This window comes from Limulus polyphemus, unplaced genomic scaffold (assembly GCF_000517525.1).
Source record: "Limulus polyphemus unplaced genomic scaffold, Limulus_polyphemus-2.1.2 Scaffold102, whole genome shotgun sequence".
NCBI classification, from domain to species: Eukaryota; Metazoa; Arthropoda; class Merostomata; order Xiphosura; family Limulidae; genus Limulus; species Limulus polyphemus.
The window spans coordinates 747,159-773,819 of NW_013665712.1; the positions used below are offsets into that span (position 1 = coordinate 747,159).

A 26,661-nucleotide genomic window follows, 5' to 3' on the forward strand; every position below is an offset into this window, starting at 1 on the left:
TCCTGAAAAATATTAGGGGGTGCTTAACTTTTTTCCAGGTGTATATTAAAATGATTTTGGAACTTCACCACATTGTTACAGTCCATGTCACCATGTCTGGTCATACTTTATCTGATGACCATGCACCTTGACAATAACCCTGCAGTGTACTTGCCATTACTAAAGACTCCATTGGAAGGCTGTCATGTTCAAAGTAGATCCCTTTTCCCTACTGGTTTCCATAAGCCATCTAGCATATGAGGACCACAACTGCGATATCACTTGTTTCAGATCTCTTAATAGACCTGGTATCCAAAATTGATCCATATTTCATTGTTCTGCAATGCCATTAAGTACAAGGGATATCTCTATCTTTGAAATTCCAAATCCCAGATCTTTGTGATCTGAGTGAATGAATATTTTGGAAAAAGTGTTACATACCCTTACCAAAAGTGATCAGTTTTTTGTGACATCACACTAACTATGAAATTCTGAACAATATCAAAATGTAATTCTTATACATTCCATTCCAGTACAACTTCTTATTGGCTGTGCTTCTTACTTGACTTGTGGATTTGGGTATTCAGAATTGTTTTTGTGTGACGTAGTCAACTCTTTATATATCATGAATCTGGTTAAACATTTACAACTGTATGTGTTAATTTTTCAAACATAAAATTTGATTTTTACCTTATTAATAAAACTTTAACTTTTATTGTTGTTGAAAAATTCAAATGATGTTTCTTCTATAAATACAGTTTTAAATTTCTTTAAGAATGACTCACTGTTGAAAATCTAATATAATTTATTTTATGTCTTTCAGGTATTCCCAGGAAACTTTGACAGCAACAGCAAAGTAACAAACTATTTTCCAAGCACTATTAGAACCAGGTATTTGCGTATCTTACCAGTTAACTGGAAAAATTGGATCAGCATGCAGTTAGAAGTGTTGGGATGTTTCCATCCTTATCGTAAGTCTTATTTAATGTGAAATACCTATTTATCTGTCTTATATGTAACTTTGATCATGTAAGGTTATAAAAAGGTTTTTATTTAATAGATAGATATTAGTTTTGCTAAGAACGAGAAATCTAAATAGAAACACAACAATTTAAATAATTAAAGTGTAAGTTACATATAGGTGTTTCTGGTTCTATTAATTAATTGTTTTTGACATTTTTGAAGCCACCACAACCACTACCATTACTACTCCAATGATAATCACAAGAGTGCCTGAACTTGTGAAAGAATTTACCATGTCTACCACCATTACCATTGGTAAGATACTATGGCTCATGTATTACTGAACACACTTGCTCTCTTTTTTGTAACATTTTCACTGTATACCACCAGTACTAAATTCTATAGGTTACGTCTTTAAAGCAACATTCAAAGAAAATGCACTGTTTTATTAATCTTTTGTAAATGAACTTGTGCTTTCATTTTAAGTCAGTATGTTCAAATAATTCTCACGCACTTTCTTATGAGCAGTGTGTGTAAAAATGAAAAGACTTACTTTTCCACATGCTGGCGATGAGTAAATTGCAACCAGTGATTGACAGTGTTATTAATTTTAAGTCAGTACGTTACCAGTAGTATATATGTTACACATTTTCACAATAAATGGCATGTGCCACAATTATGTAATGAATAGTAATTTGTCGGGTTTGTTTAAACTTGTGCAGATTTTTTTTATATTTTTGTAAGCTAAAATTTAAAATTATTATTTTTAAACTAATTTGATTTAATAAAGATTGATTTGTATCTTTATTGTATAATTTCAGGTTTAACATTTAAAAGTGGCATTAGTGTCTATACTCTATGTCAGTAATGTAATGTTTGTTCTACCACTGATACTGATATTTTGATCATTTTTTTGTAGAATGTGATAACTTTGAAAATAAAGATAATTCAGTGGTTTCTCTAACCATGTGTTAAGTGATATTGACAAGTGTAAAGAACTGAAGTAAAATATCAATACATCATACTAAACACCAAGTCAAATTTTATATTTAAAAAAGTTGCTAAGTTGGAATTTTTATCAAAACTCAAACTATAACCTAAAGCTACAGGATTTGAAATGAACACCATAACAATAATTACTAGTAATAATGTACATCTATTATTACCCCCCCCAGTACTTGACAGTAAGATGATATTCATTTTACTCCATTACTGCGTGTAATGATAATTACTGTTAATAATATACATCTATTTTTAACACACATCCCACCCCACCCCCCAGAACATGACAACATGTTGATATTCAGTTTGTCCTATTACTGCAGGTAGTGATTGATAATTTCTAGTGATCATGTGCATCTGTTATTTCCCCCCACCCCCTCCAGTACTTGACAGTAAGACAATATTCAGTTTACCCCAGTTAATAAGAAGCTATATTCACCATCATTACTTTTAACTAACACATTGATAATTCCCAATAATTACTCTGAATAGGATATCCTTAGTTCTTTATGGTTATGACTTAATAGGATATCCTTAGTTCTCTATAGTTATGACTTAATCAGATATCCTTAGTTCTATATGGTTCTGTCTTAATAGGATATCCTTAGTTCTCTGCGGATATGATTTAATAGGATATCCTTAGTTCTCTGTGGATTTGACTTAATAGGATATCCTTAGTTCTCTATGGATATGATTTAATAGGATATTCTTAGTTCTCTGCAGTCATGATTTAATAGGATATCCTTAGTTCTCTGCAGTCCTGATTTAATAGGATATCCTTAGTTCTCTATGGATATGATTTAATAGGATATCCTTATTTCTCTGCAGTCATGATTTAATAGGATATCCTTAGTTCTCTACAGTCATGATGTAATAGGATATCCTTAGTTCTCTATAGGTATGACCTTAGTTACCATTAGTCCTGTACCATTAAAACATGTATCAATAGGATGTAGTTTATAAGTTCACTTACCATTACTTTTTATTAATCATATAATATTTGAGCCTTTCATTATGTTTCAAAAGAAATTTTATGGGTATGCATATATTTTTATGTATTGCTTAGTATTTTATTTCAAGAAAAAAAGAATGTTAGTTTTTATATTATGTTTTTAACTCATTAGACCTGCTACATACAGTTACAGGATTTTGTTTTTCCACCTTTCTTCCTCACAAGAATATGTTGAAATAAATGACAGTTTTTTTTGTCTGCCACATGTATCCTTTAACTTTAGAAACTTAACACAAAATCTTTATATGGTTATTGTAGCCACATTGTCAAATTGTTCTATTAATGTGGAAATTGGGTTTTAGTGAAATTATACTATATAATTTGGTAAAACTTTTGTTATTTCTTTTAGTCTCAGAGTGCTCTGATCCCATGGGTTTAGAAAATGGAATGTTGTCAGATGATATGATCTCAGTGTCATCAGCAATTGCTAACAGTGGCCCATCCCAAGTAAGGCTCGATACTGTTGCTGACAATGGTAAAGCAGGTGGCTGGGTTGCTGAAACAAGTGATGAAAACCAGTATCTGCAAATTGATTTTAGAACTCCTCGTACCATCACAGGCATCATCACACAAGGTAATTTCCTCATTTGTTTGGTTTTGTCGTTGTTGTCCTTGAAATTGTTCCAGGAACAAAACTTTTGAAACCCTGATGTTTGTAACACATTTATTTTATGTTTTAATTTGGTAAATGTGTTAGTATTGATTGTGTTTGTGCTTCTGAATATTTCATGATTATTTTATAAAAGATATAAACTAGATATCAAACTAAGAATCTTATTTTCCAATTTGTTTTGTTATAAACCTTTAGGTAGCCAAGATATTTATATATCCATAACAATATCCTTCCATACACAGATAAAACAAAAATAATAAAAAAATCAAGAAATTTATATATACAGAACACTATACTGACACACAGATAAAACAAAAATAAATGAAAAATACAAGAAATTTATATATATATACACACACACACACACACAGAGAACAATATACTGACACACAGATACAACAACACAATGTAAAAATGCACAAGGTCATTGAACATTTAGTTATAATTGTTCAAACCTTAATTATACAGAAATTAAATGTTGTGCGAATAGATGAATATCTGCACATCATGAGGCTTTCAGAAACATTTCATCAATATATTAAATACCGTAGATCAAGTGTGAAAAGGAGGTGTATTAGATTAAGAACATAGATTACTGACTAACTCATGTTTCAATGATTACTTTTCACACCCCATTCTTTTTCCATGAAAGCTGTGGTGCAATATTTTTGAGCCAATAATAAATTGAGTTTTAGAAAATTTAGAACTGAAGAAGATATTTTTTTTTTCCATAGGTCGTGATGATGCTGATGAATGGGTGACTTCATTCATGATGCTGGTCAGTAATGATACTGAAGCATGGTTTCCATTATATGGAAAGGATGGTAAAGAGGTAATGTATGTCTTTGAATGTTTCATGTTCCCTTCAGTGTGCCATGTGATATTATAACTTACTTATTTTAATATAGCATGTGTTTGAAATATCTATTGTATATTACTGGTCATCTGTTGGAAATAAAAACATTTATATATTATAAATGATATATAGACATTCAATACTAACATCATTTATGTACTTTTATATATATATATTTAATGCTTTTATGCTAGGAACTATAGAAAGTAAGTTCTTTTCTGCTGATAATAAAACAAACTATTAAGTGAAAGAAGGTTTAGAGCTCTTACTTGAATCAACTCATTTATAAGTTAGGTGGAAAATCAGTATATTAAATTTCTAGAAAAGGATTCTTTTCTTATAATCATGTCCAAATAAATCTTTCAAATACCCATGGACAAATGAAATTAAAATGAGGAAAAAAATAAAAAGGACTGAAAGATTGTAATTTGTGGTTTTCATTGTGTCAGAATTTGCACTTTTTCAACTCCTTGAGTTCTTGTACAGACATTAGATGAAAACTGTCAAATACAAGAACCAGATTGCTGTAATATAAATGTTATTATTAGCTGTAGTGTTTCAGTTTACTCTCAGTGAAAGCAAAGGTAATACTATGATACTTACTGTTCAATAAGTTGATGAAAATTACATTAGTGAATGGTGAAATACACATATGGTGATGTACAAGAATTTAGTTAATTTGGTTTGTTAGAGCATATTTTATTTATTTTTTAAAATGGAATGCAATATCATGTATCAATGAAATGCACTGTTTCTTAAATTAGCATCTTCTCAAGATACCCCGCCAATGGCTCAGCAGTAAGTCTGAAGGATTATAATGCGAAAAACTGGGTCTTGATACCTGTAGTGGGCACAGCACAAAGAGCCCATTGTGTAGCTTTGTGCTTAGCGAAAAAACAAACATTTGTCAAGATTTAGAAAAGTTTATAATTTTTATAACACATATGCTTTAGTTTTGACCTAAAAATTGTAAGTATTTAAAAAATACATGGTTGAATACATAGTAATGAACTGTTACTTTTGTATGAGTTTAACCTCACATAAGTTATTTTCATAATTTACTTAAGGAGATCATGGGTAACACTGATAGAAACACCCCAGTTATTCATCACTTTCAAGTGCCTGCTTCCTCGAGATATGTTAGAATTGTGCCCCTCAATTGGCATGAGAGGATCGGCATGAGAATGGAATTAGTTGGATGCTACCACCCATATGGTCTGTTTTATGCTTTATCTTTTTACTATAGTAATATATGGATTAATTGTATAGATGTTTTATTCATAATCTGTGCTCTAAAATAAATGTTAAAAAAATGTTTTGTTGATCGAGAACATGTTATATGTTACTGAAGCAGGAATGATTTAGTAATGATGCATGCTTGCTCAAAACTAAGTTTCAGGTAATATTGCCTTTAAAGAATACTAAATTTTCTTTAGATTCATTTTATTAACTTGTTTTATTATTATGCAGTATTAAAATTTTGGTTCTTGTTACAAAAGTTATTTTCATGCCAGTGATTTCTAGGGCTTGATTCTCTTATCTATATATATTCTATGGGATTGCAATTGCTATTTTGGGGCTATTGTTATCAGAAATGTGGTATTTATTTGTTTTATTCACAACTGGGTCATAAAGCTTAAATATTTTCCCCATTAACTATTTTGTGTTGTTTTTTCGTAATGATTTTAAAATTAAGATAACAGCTAATAAGCAGAACTAGAGAGATAATAATCTATTTATTGTTGAGTGTTAAGCAAATGTTTTTATTAGCTTTTATTTACAAACAACAGGTTTGAATACGGAAACTGACAAAATTACTAAGATACAGTAACCAAAATATTGTATTGTTGCACTGAGACTTTCACGTTTTGTTTGTCATGCTACTTGTTTATCTGATATCCAGTTGTCCATTTGTTTTATTTTTTTATAAATACTACATGTTACAGAACATCATGCTACTGTCCCACCTCTGATTGATACTGGAACACCACCTGTACCTACTACAACAACTGGTAATATAAAAAAATATATTTTATATGTATAATTTGTACATTAAAATTTAGTTAAATGTAACAGTTATTTTTACAGATTTTTCAGTCTTCATTTTTATATTGTATAACAACTTTCATTTACATGTGACAATTTGGAAGCAATGTTTCAAAATACTAATGTAAATCTTGATCAGGTCGTTATAGATATAAGATTTAGCGTTTTATAGTTAAAAGAAATAAAGGTGCATCTGTCATAATTAGCTAGAAATACATGCTTATGTCAAAAAGAATTGAATGGTGGTTATGTCAGTTACAGAAGAGAGCTTTTCATTGATATGTTTTTGTTAATAGTGTTGTTGGAAAAGGAGTGTTTGTGGTAAACCGATTTTAATTGTTTTGAGTTTTTGATTTATTTGAGGTCTTCTTGATATCTTTATTTAGCTTTTCAGTCTGAGACTGAATTACTGCCTCATTGATGTACTTAGCTGTGATGAAAGTGTTAGTTTTTTATTAATATGGTTTGGCTTTCATTTAACTGTGATCTCTTTCACTAATGTTCCATTTTCTCCAGGAGCAGTTAAACTTACAGTTCTTGTTTTGTGTGAGGTCCGTGATTAGTGTGATGATGACTGTATAAGGCTAGAACTAAATTTGGAAACACCACAGAGATTGAATTTTAACATGGTACTCCTAAATTTGTGGTTGATGTTAGGAGCATAGAGGAGAACAGTAGGAAAGATTTTAATAAAGAGGTTCTAACATGTAGACAATAACTACTGAACTTGATTGGTTAGCCACTTATTTTTAAAATTCAATGTAGTTAAACGTGTGTAACTCCAGGCTTAAAAGCTGGAGAATAACAGGAAGATCATACTGGAAGTCTACTGTTTGTTGAATTTTGAAGGCTTTAGTGTTAGAATGCCCATTCTTTTGATAATCAAGGTTAAATTGTGTTAACTCATCCTGGAGAGAAGTTAGTAGATATCTTAAAATTATATCTGAAATGTATAATGATGTCATTTAACTTCTGGAGCTGGCAGGATTTGAGGTGTAGGAGATTTTCTAGTTACATTTTCATCTGTTTTGCCATCAACATACTAGTATTCTACATTTCTCAGATGCCTCTATTTCTGTATCTCTTCTACATTATAAAATCCTGTTGCAGTTCAACTACATTTATCTAATAAAATGTATTCTAGCATCAAGACTTTATTTATTGTAACAATAAGTCAGTCACAAATGTTCTTGAATTTCTCATTGAAGTTGGTTTATAATAGCCGGTAGCTGTGGGAAATTTATGTAATATCTAATTAAAATGTAATTAACTGTAGCATAAACTAAGAAAAGAACCCAGGATTTTGTTCATGCTGAATCTAATGTGTGTCAGTTATAATGTTCAACTTTTTTATAAAACTAAATTTAGATTAAACAGAAAAATTAACTTAAATATACCTGATTAATATCAGTCCTGCAAACCACAGAGTCTCAAGCCTGATTAAAAAAAAACAACTACCTAATATAAAAAAAAACTGAAATTTTAAAATCACTTTTCAAAAACATACTCATTAATAAAGTTGTATTTCTCATTTTTTTAGAAACATCTAGTTAACACTTATGTTTCATCAAGAAATAAACATGAGTTGCTGTTTACACTAATATCATCTTGATTTTTCAAATGGCTTCTATGTGGGTTGCTTACAGTAATCTGAACAAGGGGGTGGTTGGGTATGCTCAAGCCCCCTTCCTTTATTCTCTTATACCCCACAAGTGCCCCTTTTCTTAGTCATGAAAACCTGTCCACAACTACTAAAAGATGTGCCTGATTCCACACCTTACATCCCGCAAGTTATTAGGGAAAACAAGTTTCAGTTTTAAAATGAATGGCACACAAGGCCTAACAGGCCTTTACTTCACAGTAAAAAACATAATTGTGATACACTATTAAGTGTTAATGTACAATAATTCACTATTTAGTTTTAGATTTTAGAAGTGTTTATAAGACCCAAATTCTTTTAGAAGTCTAAAGAAACCTTATAAAACAAAATACCAATAATCCTTTAAAAGTATTCAAGTAACCACAAAACATGTATTTGAACATATGAAAATGTTACAACTTTATTTGTAACTATGATTCTATGATACTACATTTATTATACACATTTAGCTATTAGCAATAATCATGTTCTTTAGAGATTGCATGACTTCAGGTAGTGAAAGAATTGTTAAAATATTTACAATTTTTCAACTATATTTGTGATGCCAATTTTACATTTAGTTCTGTCTGTCAGTTTAATTAATCTAGAAGCATCTTTGGAATTCTGCCACATTCTTTTCTGTTGAAATTTACAGAAGCCTGTGTTGAATATGGACCTTGGATGAGCTTATCGGTACCTAAACCCAGTGAATTAGGTGATATTGAACCAATAGATGAAATCATTACTGCTACTGGCCTGTGTAGTAATCCTGTAGGAATTGAATGTAGAGAGTACTCTACTGGTAGGAACTATCGTAACAGTGGACAGAAGGTTTCCTGCGACCTTACTTGGGGCTTAAAATGTCTTCATGAAGAACAGAAAGATGGGCTTTGTTTGAATTATGAGGCTCGAATCAAGTGTTGGAGTTGTGGTGTGTTTATTTAGATTCTAAAATCATCTTTTTTTTATATGTTAGAAAGTATTATGTATTTCTCTTTCTTTTCTTACAAACTGACTTAAACATCTTAAGGGTTTTTTTTCTTCTTTAAACAGTTTATCTTATTTAGCCATTTAAAGTATAAACTAGTTAGTTGAATACAAAATCCTTTTTAGTTTTTGGTATTTAGTTATTTAATATCTGTGTAAAGTATAATAGCCACATCTTCTGACTGATAATATAAGAAAAAAACAATTCATCTGAGTATTGTTTTGGAAAAATATCCTAATTGTACTTTACAAAAAGATGGGATTATAACCTTAATGATCAGTTGTATGCCTAATCAAGTGTTTCAAGAACTTCTGAACATTAATAGTGCTCTCCTTAAGTCAGCTCCTTGTTGGGCTTACTTTGAGACAGTCAGTTACTTAGTAAACAAGTAAAAATGAGATTAGTATTTTAGGACATTTCCAATGATACTTCCAATGAACAATGTATTTCACTGAAGTAGCAAGAAAAATAACTTTTTTTTATTATTATTGCAGAAAGAAGGATAGCATTATCATTTTATAGTACAATTGATCATACAAGCATAATGTTGGAATTTAAAAGAATTATTATGCTTCAAATTTGATATGAACTTCTCACTCAAAATACCTATCAATTTATTTTCAGGCTAAGGATATTACAAGATTATTATTCTTTGTATAGATTGTACTACCTGCATACATGATATAGACACCTGAATACTTCACTCAGCTTCTTGTTTTTTTTTGTGAATTATTTTCAAAAGAATTTTAGTTTATATATTGTTTTCTATATAGGTACTGTTTCAACATCTCCAACAACTAAGGCTCCACCTGTACTGTTATGCCCTGAACTAACAGAAGCAATGGCAAAAAAATGTCCACTGAGCTGTCAAGAAGGACTAGTTTGTAATGGTACAGCTTGTATTGACCCTGTAGATTGTGTCTGTGTTCATAAAGATAAAATCTATAGTGTAAGTATCATCCATCAGAAGTGCAATCTAATTTATTTCAAGATTAAATGTAAATGTATATATTCTTACCATTAACAAATATATACGTATATATATACTAATGCTTATAGAAGAAATAAATTCTAGTTTATATCAAAAATATTAAACTTGTAAACCTTTCATTAATATTTAGATATCTTGTGATGACTTGGAATTACAAAAGAATTGTTAATATTTAGGGTAAATGAGGATGTGTGTGTATTTGCTTATCAAACCTTCCACTTATTTTTCTATTAGCAAAGTGATATAATAGAAACTTCAGACTGCCAAGAATGCTTGTGTGTGATTGGTGGACGATCAAGCTGCTCACCAAAAGTTTGCCAACCATGTCAACCCGTGAGTTTACCAATATGATTCTTTTTTTTTTTATCAATTCGTTAGGTACAGAATAAGAGAAAACTGTTTATATCATATGCAGTTATTTACAATTTGAACAACCATTTTCTTAAATCGTGTATTCAATGGGATTATTGTAATCTGATGGTGATTTGATGTAATGTATCGTTTGTGTGAATTGCATATGATTGATAGAAAAGATTGCGAATGAAAGTTAAATATTTTGTTTTAAAATTGGAAAAGTAACTGCACTGCATTAACTATTTTAATCAATTACAACTGTCCAGTTGATTTTGCAATCAGTCATTGTCTTGAAGGGAATTTAGTTGAATGGATGGCAACTGCCTCTTGTAGAAACACAAGTGTAGAGGACAATGTTAGACAAGTTTTCTACCTTTCGTCTTCTGGTCAGCGTGTGTATGATGTTGTCAGTCTTTATAGTATTCTGGTGGATTGTGAAGAGTTGGTTTATCTCTATTTCTGATTAGTGGAAAGACTTCCTGTATATTCAATCAGTGGTAGCCACTGGCTTCTCAACTCTAATCCGGAATCTCTGTTTATTGGATGTTTTATTGTGTTAATGTAAAAGGAGTCTTTAGTTTGTCTTCCATAATTTGTCAATGATTCTAGTTTTCTCACAGTTTATTTTGTGTCCAATTGACTTGGTGTGTTCTGCAATGGTTGAATTTACTGTTTTCATGAGTCGTGTACTATCTTTATGTTATTTTATTCTCGTCACTCAAAGAAAACGCTCATTATTTTGTTTGTGATTAATCTATCTAATCTGTGAGTCTTGAGCTGTAATAACTTGATATTACTAACTGCAAATATATTGGGCTAAGATCATAGTTTTTAGACATTTTATAACATTGTCTACAAATTCATTTGATGGGAAAATATTTTTTAACATTATTAAAGCAGATTTAATAAAAGATAAAAAATAAAAAATTTAATATTTGCACATACCAAGTTATACACAAAGTCAGTTATCTAATGATAGATATGTGGAAAATAAAGTTGCTCAACATATGCATGTACATATTTTTATATACAGCATAAAAAATATTTATTTTGCACCACTTAAGGTCATTAAACAAAAATAATAACACCTTGCACATAAGAATGGCAATCTTCTGCTGAAAAAAATACTGCATATAAATATTTATTTATCTAACTTTGAAGTAAATGTGTCATATTTTACATTCGATGACTATAAAGTGTGCTTACACTCGTGACTTAGATCTAGTAATCATTTTTGAAATAGTTTTGTCTGATAAAGGGTTCTGTTGTGATAATTTATGGTAATGTCTTAATGACACAATATGCTTGACAAAATGTTTGTGATTAAAGTCTAATGTGTTATTACTATTGAAAACTCATAACTTAATAATTTCCAATTTTGAATAATTAAAATGATGAATATAAATTGTGTATGTTAAAGCAAGTAAGTAAAAATGCACATTTGCTCTAAAATATATGGCCAAAAAATATTCATATCTCTTGGTCAGCTAATACAAATTTCCCTCTGAAGGCAAGAATTACAACTTTGTTCTCAAAAATCAGAAACATTTTCTACCTTCTTCAGTTTAATATAATATTTTTTGGAATTATACAGTTATTTTGATATATGCAGTTTGCATAACACAAGGTCAAAAAAGTCATTAACTTGCTTTTGTTCTTTGTCATTCTCTTGAGATAATAACTTGTTTGACCATAGGAAACATGCATGTAAAGCTGCACCGTGTACATGGATGTTGACAGCTGTGTCCAACAGTGGTAGGTCAAGTGATGTATTGAGGTTATGGGCTCCATTAAGTTTGAATTTGAATAACCAGTCACGAGGGTAGTGTCAGTCACTCTGTGTAAGTCTTATGTCCCTGAGTTAAGTAAATAACATTGGGTTTACTCAGTTCTAGTAACAGTGACTACCCAGGGTACAAAGCAAGTACAAACACTGCATTTGTATTTTAAACAACGAAGATTGTTCATTGTGTCTTATATCCAGTTTCTTAATTTTCTTTTTATGAACTCAGCCAATTTCAGAAACTTTCAGAACTACTCTCTTATAAATATTTTGTTTGAATCTTTTGTTACTCTTTTGACCTGTTTTGTCACTCTTGGGGAAAATCAGTTTCACCTGAGAATACCACACATATAACATTTAGTCATTATTACAGATCTTTATATATCAGTAAAAACTGTACATATTTCTAATGTAAAGCAAGCTTACATCACATAAAATTTATTTTGTTTGGCTTAAAGATAGTCCTGAGAATAGAACTGAAAGTTTCTCTCATTATAAAGAATAACATATCAAATGGTTGTAATTTTTTAACTTACCTAGAAGTCATCCTTTTTGGCAAATTATTTGTTGGATATACAAGACTGTTCAATTTAAGAATTATTACTTAGCTTATTTAGTGATCTAATATTTAATGATTATTTAGTTTTCGTAACAAGACTGTTAAAAGTTAATTATTTTAAAAGCAGTAGTCATGACAAGCTTCATTACGTAACTCTGTATTAGTCATATGTTGTACAACAATTAAATTACATTCACTAGACTTTTGTAATATTGTTGATGTCATTTTACTTGAAGCTTCTAAGTTTTCTCATTATTTGTCATGTTGTTATCAGAGGGTTAGATATGTCTAGATTTTTCTGACATGTGTTATAAATACATGCAGATACAGAAAGCAAGGAAATTAGTGAAAGTAAGACAATGTTACTGAGAAATATAGATGTAGACTGCGTTTGTAGATTTAGCCATAAAAAGTATATAGTGGCAACTTTTAAAGTGTTATAATCATAGATTGTATTGTAGTAACAGAGTAGAGAAGAAGAATTTGTCTTTTCAATTGGGTTCTAAATTAACTGAATCAGTCTGTATGGACTTTTGACATAAAAGAAAATTATTTAAAGCTCTGGATACAACTGTGGTATCCCATAGTGCAACAAATGTTTATACATATGTTTGACTTGTTTTGAATATATTATTTTAAAAAAAGTGGATTGTGTGCTGTCCATTTATTGTTGAAATTTATTGCCAATGAGTCATCCACACCTACTGTAAATAATCTGGACCTATAAAATCTGACATTGTTCTGTAAGTTCTAAACAATAAATCTGAAATTTTAAGCACATTTAAATTAGGGTCAGAAGTAATCTATAGTAACAAATTGTTCCTGTAATTGATATTAATTTATCAGAAGTGTTAACCACCATTTTACTGGTTTGAGAAATCAATTACAAAAAACTAATTACATGCTTTTAAAGTTACGATTATTTTGTATGAAATTTTAACCATCTTTTTACTGGAGTCAGAAGTCAGCTATAATAGCAAATTACTTGTTCTTGAAGTTGTGAGTAATTTAGCTGAAATTTTAACAACATTATTCTAGGGTCAAAAGTCATCTCTTTTGGCCAATTGTTCCTGTATCTGTGAGGGTTGCCCAGAAAATACGATTCTCTGTCCAACTAGTGGAGAATGCATCCCTGAGAACCGGTGGTGTGATAATGTGATTGACTGTCCAGACGATGAAAAGAATTGCATAAGTATGTCTTATTACTTAATGTCTTAATTTAAAGACTATTAAGTATATCTTGTTACTTAATCTTTTATTTTAAAGACTATTAGATATGTCTTGTTACTTAATGTCATATTTTAAGGACTATTAAGTATGTGTTGTTGCTAAATGTCTTATTTTAAAGACTATTAAGATGTTCTATAGCTTTATTATTCTTTACACTTTTAACGTTATAGTGTTACATATGATTTAAGTGCATTTTTTTACCTTTCTTTGCTTTTAATACTTGTGCTTAATATAAACATGCTTATTATTTTAACCCTAGTCTACCTACAGCTTGAATATTCACAAAATTTAGAACACTTTATATAGATGTTGTAAAAATTAACAGCTTTATAAGCACAAATTAAATAATGAAGAACAAACAAATTTACAAAAATATGAAGATGATTGCTCTGACTATTTTCAGTGTAACACATGCATCATTTTCAAGGGCATACATCTTCATATTTTGGTAAATTTGTGTTTGTTCTTCATTATATAATTTGTCCTTACAAAGTTGTTAATCTTTACAACATTTGTAGATAGCACAAAGTACTACTTAACTTGATTACTTTATATAGATCACTTAAGTATGTAAACTTCTTTTAAAAATATGTATGCGAGTTGGCCAGTGTTAGTTGCAATTTTTAAACCTGAACTTTTATAATTTAACAAATCTAAATTGTATGTATTTTGAGATAATGAGCAAAGAGTACAAGACAATTCTTCCTCTTACCTAAATTCTGTTAAATGGATTTCTGCTCTGTTACTTTAAACTTTATTAAATGATGGCTCATGACAGTTTTATATCCAGTATCATTTTATGAACTTGTTCCCACTCATGTGTAAGTTTTTCAGTCTAGTTTGTTTATCTGTTGTCTTTTTAATAATATCTTTGTACTTGAAGTATTAACAATACTAACTGATTCTAATTTTGTTTCTCTGTATTGTGTCATTTCACACTAATTGTTAGTTTCTATTTTATTCAGTTTTAAAATGTTTCCTTTTCTTCTAATTAAACTAAGAAATATTTTTGTAATTACTTTTCTGTTTGAATGCAAATTTGTTGTATGATATTTTTTGCAATCTTTGAATTGTTAAAATGAAATTAGGAAAGAAGATTAGCCATAAATAATCTATTTACTTTTGTACATTTTTATTTTGAGTTGTTAAGAGCTTTCTGAAATTTCTTTAAGAAGAAATATTATTTAATATTATCTATGAAATAAAATGCTGCAAGAAAAATTTTTCTTCCAAAATAATTTTTACATCTAATCTGAAAAATTATATAGCAAAAGTTACTCATCAACTTGTCAACTGTTGGTGTCTATTCATTGTTTTATTTTAGAAACAAAAAATTAAAGCTACTGTTACTTTATATACAGGAAGCTTCTTACCAAAATAATAGAATTATGTATGTACAGTATCTTATAAACTATCTTAGCTTATATTATTATGTTGTAAAAATTCATTTTGTTCACCAATAAGTTTATCAGGGTAAGTAACTTAATGAGTTAGTTATACCAGATTAAAATTAAGTTATTAACTTTTCCTTTAGCAGTAGCACCTACAACAACAACAACAACTTGTCCACCTCCTGTTATGGTCACTTGTCTTGAAGGGTATACTGCGTCAATAACAAAGCCAAGTGGTTCTTCCTGTATAGAATATAATTGTGGTAAGACTTGATATATCTTGACGTGTGCTAGTTTTCTTTCCTTTTCACTATCTTTATGTAAATTGCATCTTTTGTCAATAGTTTAAAATTGTTCAGCTAATGAAATTATTTTTTAATGCAAAGAAGTTTACATTAGCAGTTTTTGACTTTTTTCTAAGTGTTTAGAATAAAAATATATATTATTTGGTTTGCTTTTTGTTCAGTTTGATAGAGCAAAACTAAATAATGGTTGTATCCCAATATTTTGATCGTACTTGTTTAGTTATCATGACATGCATCGTAATATCCCCAATGAACTTGCACTTGTGATAACTTCATTTTTTCCTCAACACTGCCTAGAATAGATGTATTTTAAATCTATTGTTCAATTACATGAAATTTACTTTCTCACACTTGAATTTTGTTCAAGTTTAACAGGTTTCCTTTGTTACTGAAGAGAGGAATATCGACTTTGATTGATATGTTGTTTTTATCATACTTACCCATAATTGCTTCTCAAGTGACTGTGACTTCCACTTAGTTCCATGATAGTGACTATTTTCCTAACATGGGGCCTTTTTTCTATCATGGGGGGGACTTGTCTTTGGTGGACATGACAGCCATTGTTTGATGTTTTATGAGTTCTTTCTTGCACACTGGACCCTCCCATTCCTTAGGCCTATGTTCCATCTCCCTGTTTGGACATGATTAAGATTTTTGACAACCTTTTTCTCCTAGAAGAGTTTGTTCTAGAGATGGCTTTAGCTGGAGACGAAAATCCTCATCATTCTGACCTCTTTCTTTACATGTTTTTTTAGGTATATTCCTTTCTTTCTCTTTCCTCTTGGCCTTCTTATTCTATCTGTACTTTACTACATGTCACACATACCCAGGACTGCATTGTTTTCCCTAATTATAGTCCATGTAGACTCATTTTTAGAATACTTCAATTCCTGAACTACCATCCTTCTTGCTTACTGTCCACCTTTATTCTGGCTTTATTCTTCATTTCAGTTACTCAATTCCCAGTCTTGTAACCTTTTTTTTAACCCTTTTGGTGGGTGAAACCATTCACTTCTCTTTCCCATTCTAGTGCCTAGTTTTCCCATTTTTGTCTCTTCTTTACTACCCTCCTACATTACTACTGGCCACTTCACCATATGTCCAAGGCACTTCACTGTGCTCCCAGGGATTTTTGAAAAGGTATATTCTCTTCTTTTTACTATATGGACCCATTCTACTTCTTCTGATCTACCATGTCTTACTTGATTCCTCTATTGGGAATTGTTGGGTAGGGATGTACCTGTCGTATTGGACACCCAACCTGAGGTAGCTCAACATCTGTTCTAATTATATACTATAGTTTCTCGACTTTGTCTCCTCACCTTTCTGTTCCTGCTTCTAGGCCTTCTGAATCCATGTTTCCCACTTCCTTCCCCAGCTCTCTGGCCTTATTTTCCTCCCTATTACCCCCCCATTCATGATCTTGAGGTCGTTGCTTGTCTTATCATTGTCTACTCTATCAGATTTGTCAGTGAGGGACCTGTCTGTCTCTATTTCATTTCACAGATCAAGGCTGTGTTTCCATTTCTATTATCATGCCTGTTCTCCACTTGTTACTTCTGAGTGTGTTCTTCATCTCACTTTTCTGTCAGGCTTGGCCTTTATCTTTTTGCCTATGAGAATCAGAATGTCTCGTCACCATGGTTTGTGCACCCTTTTCACTCTGACAACTAAGTTCTTTTCCTTGAGAACTTGATTTTCATTGCACCACTCATTCTTTTGGGCCATACACATATGTGCCACTTCCAGTGGTATTCGCAGAAACTGCAGAAAACCCTTTTGGGTTCTATTGTCATCTACTTTGTGTTTCTTTCTTCTCTACTCAATGAATTTTATTAGTGGCTTAACCATGTCGATACCACAGTGGTCATCCCCTTGCCACTCACCTGACCAAATTTCTTCACAGATGCTTCTCTGTCGGAGCGTGGTCTCTAACCAACTGCATGACTTTGTGCATGTGAGCTCCCATGGGGCATTCACTCCACATCACCATAACTTTGTCAGGCATGTTGCTTACTCCTCCCTCTAACATTTCTACAATCCTTTCATATATCAACTATCAGGGTGGTATCTGTTGCAGGACTCTTTGCTTCTGAGATGTGGACCAGCTGTTTGGGTTCATTCCCATTGAATATGTTTCTTCATTTACATGTGCTGGGAGCTCTGAACCTGGTAGCGAATTACCACTCTTGACCATCCAGAACCCACCCTTTGTGTAGTTCTTCATCTTCAGGATTTCATTGGGATTGCTCTCAGTTCTGCACAATTCTCTTCTGTCCCTTTGCCATTCTCTTTGCACCACAGTTCCACTCTTCTTGTCTCTGGTGTTCCTCATCCTTCAGCTGTGGCAGTCATTTCTCACATCTGGTTCTGATTTTACCCTTTCTGCATGTCTCTTCTCCCTAGTATACTCTTCTTGTTACACAGCATGCCTTATTCTGATCCTATTGGTTGCACCTCATTTGCCTATTCATCCCTAATTCCCTCTGCTAGTTGATATGCCAGCTCTCTCTTCCACTACCATGTTCCCTCTCTCTCTCTTTCTTGCTTTAACCTGACACACCTTTTTTTTTACCCAAGGGTGTTTCCCCTTCATCTTTCCATGTGGAACTTGTCAGGTTCATCATGCACAGAGTTGGATTCTCTGTTCATTTAGCCTTCATATTCTGTTCCTGTCATCCTTCAACCTTGTCTGTCTATCACTGGCAATGGCAGAATTGTTCATCCACATCTCCTTTATTTTGGATCATCTTACTTTAGCCCACCTTTTGGCCTGTTTCACTAAGCTGTTAAACCATTGATTGTCAGTCTCCACCATTACTGATTATTTGGTGACTTTGCCACTAAATTTATGTCTTTCTCTTTACCACCATAAGTTTCTTCCTTCTTCACCAACCCTTTGGGCCAGTTCCCATGCCTTACAGAAACCTTGATATGTTTTTCATTATCTCACATGTGCTCGATTCATGGCATTGCTTTATTGTTCTTTCTTGCAAGACTTACTTCCACCTCATTCTTGCCTGTCATCACCGTCTTTTGTAGGTGTACTCTCTTTCACCATCCTTATTTACTCTTATACAATGATTTGCCCTTTCTTGTTTGTCCTTGGTTTGGCAGTATCTACCATGACTAGTTATCAGACAGCTTTCTAATCCTATTGTGCCCCTCTCTTTCCCACCAAATGCTTTCTCCTGTCCTTTCCATGTTGTCCTTGTCCTTCCTTCTTCACTGTACCCCTCATCCAACTCCTGTGTCTGACTGGGAACTTTATGTGGCACTCTCTCACACATGCTCTGTTCATGCCCTTTGCCCTCTTGTTCTTTATGCTGTCTTTCTTTCAAGATTTATTTCATCCTCCTCCTCTCCTGTGATCACCGTCTTTTGTCAGTCTATGCCATTGATACTTAGCATACTCTATTTCAACTTCCTTCATTATTCCTATACCCTAACAGGACCTTTCTTGTTTGTCCTTGGATTGACAGTCTCCATCATGGATAGTTGTTGAACAGATTTGTTGATCATGTTGCACCCTTCCCATTACCACATATTTTCTTTCCCTATCTTCTCGACATTGTTCCTGTCCTTTCGTTTGACTCTTATACTCATTTGAGTTTACTCTCTCCCACACATGCCTCATTCAAGCTCTTGGCCTCTTGTTCTGTATACCATCTTTCTCTCATGACATGCTTCCTTCTTCTCACCTGTGGTCACTGTCTTTAGGATTCTTATGCCATTGATACTTCCTGTACTCTCTTTCTTTACCATACTTATTTACTCTTCTGCTAAAACAGAACCGTTCTTCCTCAGACTTCTGCTGCTTGTTTAGGTGCTCAATCTTTCTCTGTTTGTCATCTCTATGCTCATTCTTCCCCATATTATCTTCTATATCTAGTTTGGACTGTTTGGCGTCATCTGACACAAACATCTCTCTCTTATCTGTTTTTTCCACTTTTTGTCACATCACATTCTCAACCTGCCTCACTCTCTTCTATCTCAATTTCACCTACCCATGGATGATATCCTTGGGGCTAATACGTGGACGTATTCCTACAAATGTATCTCTCGTTATCTTCTTCTTCTGGCTTTTATCTCCTGAGGGGTTTCGACTCCCACCAGTCACTACTCTATACTCCACACCATCTTTGAGAAGGGTAAGTACAATGTCTTTTTCAGATCTCCTTCTATCATTATTGGATCCTATCATGTGGCTGGTGTTGCCTCCCAGAATATACTTATTTCCCAAAATCCTCATCGAGCCAGGATAACAGAAAATGCTCAAACCTTTAACCAGGCTCTACCAGTGGCTACTGCAAGATGGGATGTTCTGCAAGACCATATGAGGTATTCTCATGGTATACTCAATTGTCCAATCCAGACTGTATCACTTCAACAAACTATCATGGAAAAAGCCAGCACCAGGGAAGTGTTCTGTCCACTTTTGTGACTTGTTCCCAGCATTTAAAAATAGGGTTTTGCTGTCACTTAATTCATTGTCTCCAGTAAAAGACCTTTCCAGATGGTGGTCCAGTGGGGATCCGGGCACCTCTAGAGGTCTCTCCAATGTGAATTCTCCCCCTTCTTTAAATGGAGCATGGGAGACCCTTCCAATTAAACAGCTCCTAACTACTAGAGTGGTGGACCATGGAAAATCCTTACCAGGTGGGCTTATCACAATACAGTGAGAAATGGGGCAGTGATGACACTGTCAATGTAGTACAGATCATCCCTTAAAAACATACCACATATGCCCTTCTCCTGCAGCCAGAGTCTCTTTAGTAGAGTCAAGATGAGCACACCAGTACAGTCTGGTTGTATCCCAACCACACTACACATATTGGCTCGCCAACTGCTTATGTGCAAGTGCTCTGAATGTCATGTTCTCATTCCACTCAAACTGTGACATTTGGGGCTCATTTGCCTCTTCCCCCATACACTTTGGGTGAAGAGTATATCTCAGTCAAGAGGAGAGGTGGCCTTCCATAGATATACCCCTGCTATTGGGTGTCACACTTCAAGGGCTTTCCCTTTAGGCTCATTCTTAAAGGAGTTCATCTGGTTTTTAGAAATTTTGCACCATCCTCTCCACCACTTCAGCGTGGAATTGTAGCATTTCTGTGTGAAAAGGTGACTTATTGTCTCAGAAGTTAACATTTTCCTAATCTGAAAATGTACTTCCAAAAGATACCTCTTCATACATTCCCACCCATTCTTCCCACTTCTGGTACACATTTTTTTTTCTTGCTATCAAAGAATGAAGTTATCATGAGTGCAAGTGTTTAGGAGGATTCACTGAGCATGGCTTTTGTAACATGATGATGTCATCATGCACTGGTGCAGTTGAATTTAGATAGTGGCTTGTAATTCTCATAGGCAGATGCATGAGGAATATAGCATTTCTGTGTGAACAGATGAGTATCTATCAGAAATACACTTTCAGATTGGGAAAATGCTAACTTCGAAGCTTTTATATTTATGTTTTGTATCTTTTGTAAATTTGTTCTGTATAGAAAATGTTATATACTAAAAATATGGATGCTAAGAGTAGTTTGGATTTTTTGACACCTAATGTAACATAATTAGAAACTAGAAGAATATTTCACAATGAATATTTTGAGTTTGTTTTATTGCAGTGTAGCTCTATACCTTATAATGAATTCCTGCATTTGAAAACATTATTACAGAAATAGATATAAAAATAACTTTGAATACAGATAGTGTATTTTTTACAAGAATTCTGATGTTTTCAAGGCTTGTGCTAGAAAATTCTATAACTTCTAGGGTATTGAAAAAAATTGGTGAGAAACAAAAATATGCATTTATTAGCTACTAAATTACCAGGATAAGATATATATATATATATACTTTATTAGTTATTGAAAGATATAGATAAATCTCCTTTATTTTAGCAACAACTGAATATCAATAAACCTAGTTATTTAGGTATTGTGATTTAATAATACAATTTTCATTAATTTGTTGTTTTTTATTACAAAAAAAAGTTGGATTGAAGAGAACTCATGAAAGTGTAAAAACTTGTTTCCATATAATTTTGTTGTTCTGTAATAATGGATTATATATTATTTTAGTGATATATTAAAATGTCAAAGCAAAATCAGTAAGATGTTGATAAATGTATATTTATTTATAGTTTTTTGTTGATTAGATAATTCATTCTCATAAATCTGACATTTTGTTTTAGTACCCATCTCAACCACTGAGGCTACAACAGCTACTCTGTGGATGACACCAACTCCAGTTCCAGAAGGTGAGCTATAGAATGGGTTTATTGTGGTTTGTCAGTATGTATTGTTGAGAGATTTTATAAATGCACGTATATACAAAGCTTTTCAGGCAAAAAAGCTCAAAACAAACTGTTGTGTATAAGACATACAGTTAATTAAATAAAACTAAGATATAATATTAGGGAAATAAGAAAGTTTTATATGAAATTCCCAAAATTTTTATAATAAAAGTAATAAAACTTTATTTTATATATACATATAGGTTCTCTCCATTACACCATATTTGTTTTGGGACAAACATGTATAAATGTTATGTTTTGTGATTAGCACATACACATTAGTGAAAATCCATGGTTTCTAAGATCATTCACCAAACTAAGAGCACATTTTAACAAAATAATAATCAGAGTAGATGGTTAAGTATTAAATTGGTGGGGGGGGGGGGTACAATTTTGAGGAAAAATTCCATGTTTCGTTCGTTTGATAGTTGTAGTTTTTTTATCCTGAACATTCTAGGTATTAACTGCAGTTTTTACTTATTACACATAGTAGCCCAGTTGTAATATCCTGTTTGAATTAATCATTTTGTTTCATCAGAGAAACTACAAAACTTCCTTAATTTCACAGATGATGAATAATAATTTTAGATGTTGGAAGTCATGGGTTTGAACACCTGTTTCTGCTCTAAATTTTAAATCTAGTTTTATTTTATTCCACATCTAAGACTTACAAATAGATTGAATCTGATAGATAGAGTTTCCCTACCACTGTGTGGGTCTTACTTATTAAGATATCTCTTTTTATTAAGATATATTTTTGCCCGTACACATTAGTTTTACCCTAGTACTATTTTTTATTTGTCTGTCTTTCACCTGTGATCTTATTTTTTGTCTGAAAAATTGTTTTAAAATTTCATCAAAGGTTTGAGGATGCTGTTTGTATGCTTCCTTTCCTTTAGATGCTTAAATATATATAATTGTTGTGTATTTTATTTCTTTCTCAAGAGAAAGACGCATGTGTACATGCTGGGAAAATTACCTAAGTAATTAGAACTGTTCTGTATTTTGCTTTTGCTTTTTTTTATCCAAAATCCCAAAATTATTTGCCCATCAAGTAGCTCAGCAGTAAATCTTTGAACTTATTACACTAAAAATTGGGTTTCCATATCCATGGCGACCACAGCAAAAATAACCCATTGTGAAGCTTTACACTTAGCAGCAATGGTTTATTCTTTCCGAATACAACTTTACAATACACTTATTTTCAACAGTCGCTCTATAACAAACGCTATATCAACGAACATCAACAATACTTCTGACTGCAGTTCAATTACTCACTATCTACACACACATTATTGTCCCATCACGTTGTCACCCTCTTTTATATACCAGACTACCCTATATCTCGTAAATGCTAGAGCATTCGCCAAGGTACAGGATAGTTCTAGAAACGTGGCGTGACACTAGTCATGTGACTTCGCTGACGCAACAGTATTTAATTCTTTTATGGTAGCTTAAACACTTTTATTTTATGTAAAAGAATTAAAATTTTTAGCTATAACCTCATTTTTGTTCATTTTAGTTCTGAAACAAAGCTTCTAAATTCATTCTCACTTCATATATTGTGTTAGATCAGATATAAATGAAATATTGATTTCACTGAACAATATGTACAAATATTTAGATTGTATTATTATATTTTGTATTTATGGCAAGGCTAGTTTGGCTAACTACCATCTATAATTTTGAAGTACTGGCCACAGGATAGGCAACTAGTCAGTAGCAGTCTACCACCCACCATTCACTCTAAGAAATTAACTGTCACTCTTATAATGCAACACAACTTAACATGCAAGGAATATTTTGTGGTAATGCATGTATTAAAACCGTTGAAGTGGATAAACAATTTAATAGCTTGAGTTACAGTTGGTACGTTGAAGTGGATAAACAATTTAATTTGAAAATTCAAAAATATTTACCAATTGTCTTGTCATGAGTCTAATTTCCACTAACGAAGGCATTAAGTAAAATTAATTGCTCATAGCTTGTTAATGTTGCTGAACATTTGCAAAGTTTTTAATTCAAGCTATGAGGATGTTCACAAAGAATATGTGTTTCAATTTTCACGTTTTTATCATTTATAAGTAGAGTTATTGTGTTAAAAAAGTTTATGTAAATGTTACTTTATACCTGCCTCATTAATTATACATATGATGTATGTGACTGAAAGTGTACTTTCAGGTATTGCAACATTATACTTTTGTTGTGTGCTCAACTTGAAGGTTGTAAGAAGTGTTTAACAGTGTTTCCTTATCATGTAAGTTTGCCCGGTTTTAAGGGTCAGTTGTACCTTAAAAGTATAAGCAAAAGTTTTAAACAATTGAAGTCTTGAAACATCTTAAAAAGTAAACACAAATTTGTATTTTCACTACTACTATAATGTTCTCTGTGCAGAAAATGCAACCTGTGAGTTGATCAACAATCATCTTCGAACGTTGGATGGGCAAGAACTAGTATATGATATCTGTGATCATGTAGTGCTTCAAGACATTCTCAACAAGGAATTCAATATTACAAGTAAGTGAATAGGTTTGTTTATACCCAGAACTTTGTTTATGATAATAACAGTTACTCCAGCCAGAAATATAGATATTTTGTTTATCTTAATTTATTGGTTATCATTAAGATAATTTGTATGTGGAATATGTTTATACTGGTTACATAGAAGTATGAATCAGTTGTACGAGATAAGTTTGTATGATAATTTTGGTCTACCGAGATAACTGATAAATGTTTTTCATGATTAAAATTATTTTTAATATGTTTTGAATTAAAAGTATAGTAAAATCTCATTACATTATAAATTGATAAAACAATTTTTCTTTTATTCTTCTGAATGAATGTTTATAAAAAAATCACATGATACTTATAAAAAGAAAGCATAAAATTAAAAAAAATTATTGAAGTTAAATGTATTTTAATTTCTTTACCTTTATATGAGGGAGCATTCTAGACAGGATATGTGAAGGTTCAGCTTGTCAGAATATGTACATTAAAAGGTAAATTTACATAAAAGTAATATGGTATATATACATGAAATATGATTTGTTTTTCTCTTTTAGTCCACAAAGACTGTGAATTAGGTAATCCAAAGGACTGTAAGAAACGCCTAGAAATCCACCAGGATAAAGATGTTGTCAAGTTAGATTCTGATCTGAATGTTGAGCTAAATGGTCATTACTACACAGCTAGCCAGCTCACCAAACTTAATCGTCACAGTACTAATTATACTCTACACCTTATTGGTGACTTGGTGGTATTTCGGTCACTGGTGAATGATTTTAGTATCACATGGGATAAAAGGATGAATTTAAAAGTTGGGGTGAGTTTTTTCTGGTTTTGTTTTAATGACACCAAAAAAATATCTTTTTTCATTGTTCCTATTTTAGAAAAATCAAAGGTAAATAAATAATAAAGTCAAAATAAAAGAATAGCCAAAAACACAAATACTACTGTTGTCATTGCTTTGTATTATCTTGTTATTCAGTTTACATTCAATATGACTGATGTTCTGAAAGTCTATCATAAGTATAATCACATTGATTTTTCTCAGGCATCCAAAGGAATGATGTACCAAGTTGCTGGCCTCTGTGGGTTGTTCAATGGTGAGAAGGGAGATGACAAGCAAAGACCTGATGGAAAACTAGCAAACACTGGTGAGGAGTTTGGTGACAGCTGGTCATCTGGAATGAAGGATCGTTGCACTCCCCAGACTTGCCCTGTAGACATAATGACAGAAGCTATGGAAACATGTAACCTGCTGATGTGAGACACCTACCATAGGAATCACTTTAAATAAATATAAACTTGAGAAATTCAAAAAATATTTCATTCTAAAAATTAGTATACACAGAAGAAGTTAACAGAAGTTTGTAGAAAAAATTCATCTTCTAATCAAAAAGGCAAACAAAAGAAAAAATTAATTACTATGAGCAATATAAATGATGTATATATTGATAATGATTAAATGGTCTATTATTTTTCATTGTTTAAGTTTTGACTTAAATTTTTTTTAGGATAACTTACTGTTTTTTCAAGTTTGTTTGTTGTAATGTGAAGTTTAATTCTGATTATGTAACAAATTATGTATTCATGGCTAGCTGAGGATTACAGTTACAGTTGATTGAATTTGTAAAATAATATGTTTATTTTATATTTCATAAAATTAAAAGTTTAAGAACTGTTTGTCAGATCTAGCTGAAATTTATTCGTTTCAAACAGCAAAGGTGAATGTGAAAAAATGATTGTTAATTTTTGTTTCAGTTAATGTTAGTATTCATTCTTCACTCTCTTTTGACAATGAATACTATCTATAAACAATTTTCTTTTGAAGTTCTAAATATTTAGTCTAGAAAATTGCTAGTAAATCGCTTTTGAATCTTCTACTATATTATCTTAAAGTTTTATTCTTATATTATAATGTTTACCCTTAAAAAGCTACATATACATAAAAGAATATACAAAGATTATACACTCATTTTAACAGTTGGTTATATAGATATTTATATTAAAGAAAGTAAATATATTACAGAAGACACAGATTTACATACAGTCACTCACTACATCCTGCAACATGATTTAAGTAATATAATTTAGCATAAACACTTTGCAACTCTGAAATATTTATATGTGTGTGTGTTATATATATA

At 31.7% G+C, this 26,661-nt stretch overlaps 1 protein-coding gene across 1 annotated transcript in view; it reads left to right on the forward strand.

The window, feature by feature from the left end:
* LOC106470181 (hemocytin-like) overlaps positions 1–26,661 on the forward strand; it is a 124,114-nt gene that overhangs the window by 71,453 nt on the left and 26,000 nt on the right. Inside the window, exons 38-52 of the mRNA XM_022399604.1 lie at positions 803–950; positions 1,165–1,257; positions 3,306–3,530; positions 4,304–4,401; positions 5,493–5,640; positions 6,372–6,437; positions 8,766–9,041; positions 9,872–10,047; positions 10,324–10,422; positions 13,824–13,977; positions 15,550–15,669; positions 21,911–21,976; positions 24,407–24,529; positions 25,075–25,334; positions 25,566–25,777. Coding sequence (XP_022255312.1) covers positions 803–950; positions 1,165–1,257; positions 3,306–3,530; positions 4,304–4,401; positions 5,493–5,640; positions 6,372–6,437; positions 8,766–9,041; positions 9,872–10,047; positions 10,324–10,422; positions 13,824–13,977; positions 15,550–15,669; positions 21,911–21,976; positions 24,407–24,529; positions 25,075–25,334; positions 25,566–25,777 — 2,264 coding nt within the window. The remainder of the gene's footprint in view (positions 1–802; positions 951–1,164; positions 1,258–3,305; positions 3,531–4,303; positions 4,402–5,492; positions 5,641–6,371; positions 6,438–8,765; positions 9,042–9,871; positions 10,048–10,323; positions 10,423–13,823; positions 13,978–15,549; positions 15,670–21,910; positions 21,977–24,406; positions 24,530–25,074; positions 25,335–25,565; positions 25,778–26,661) is intronic.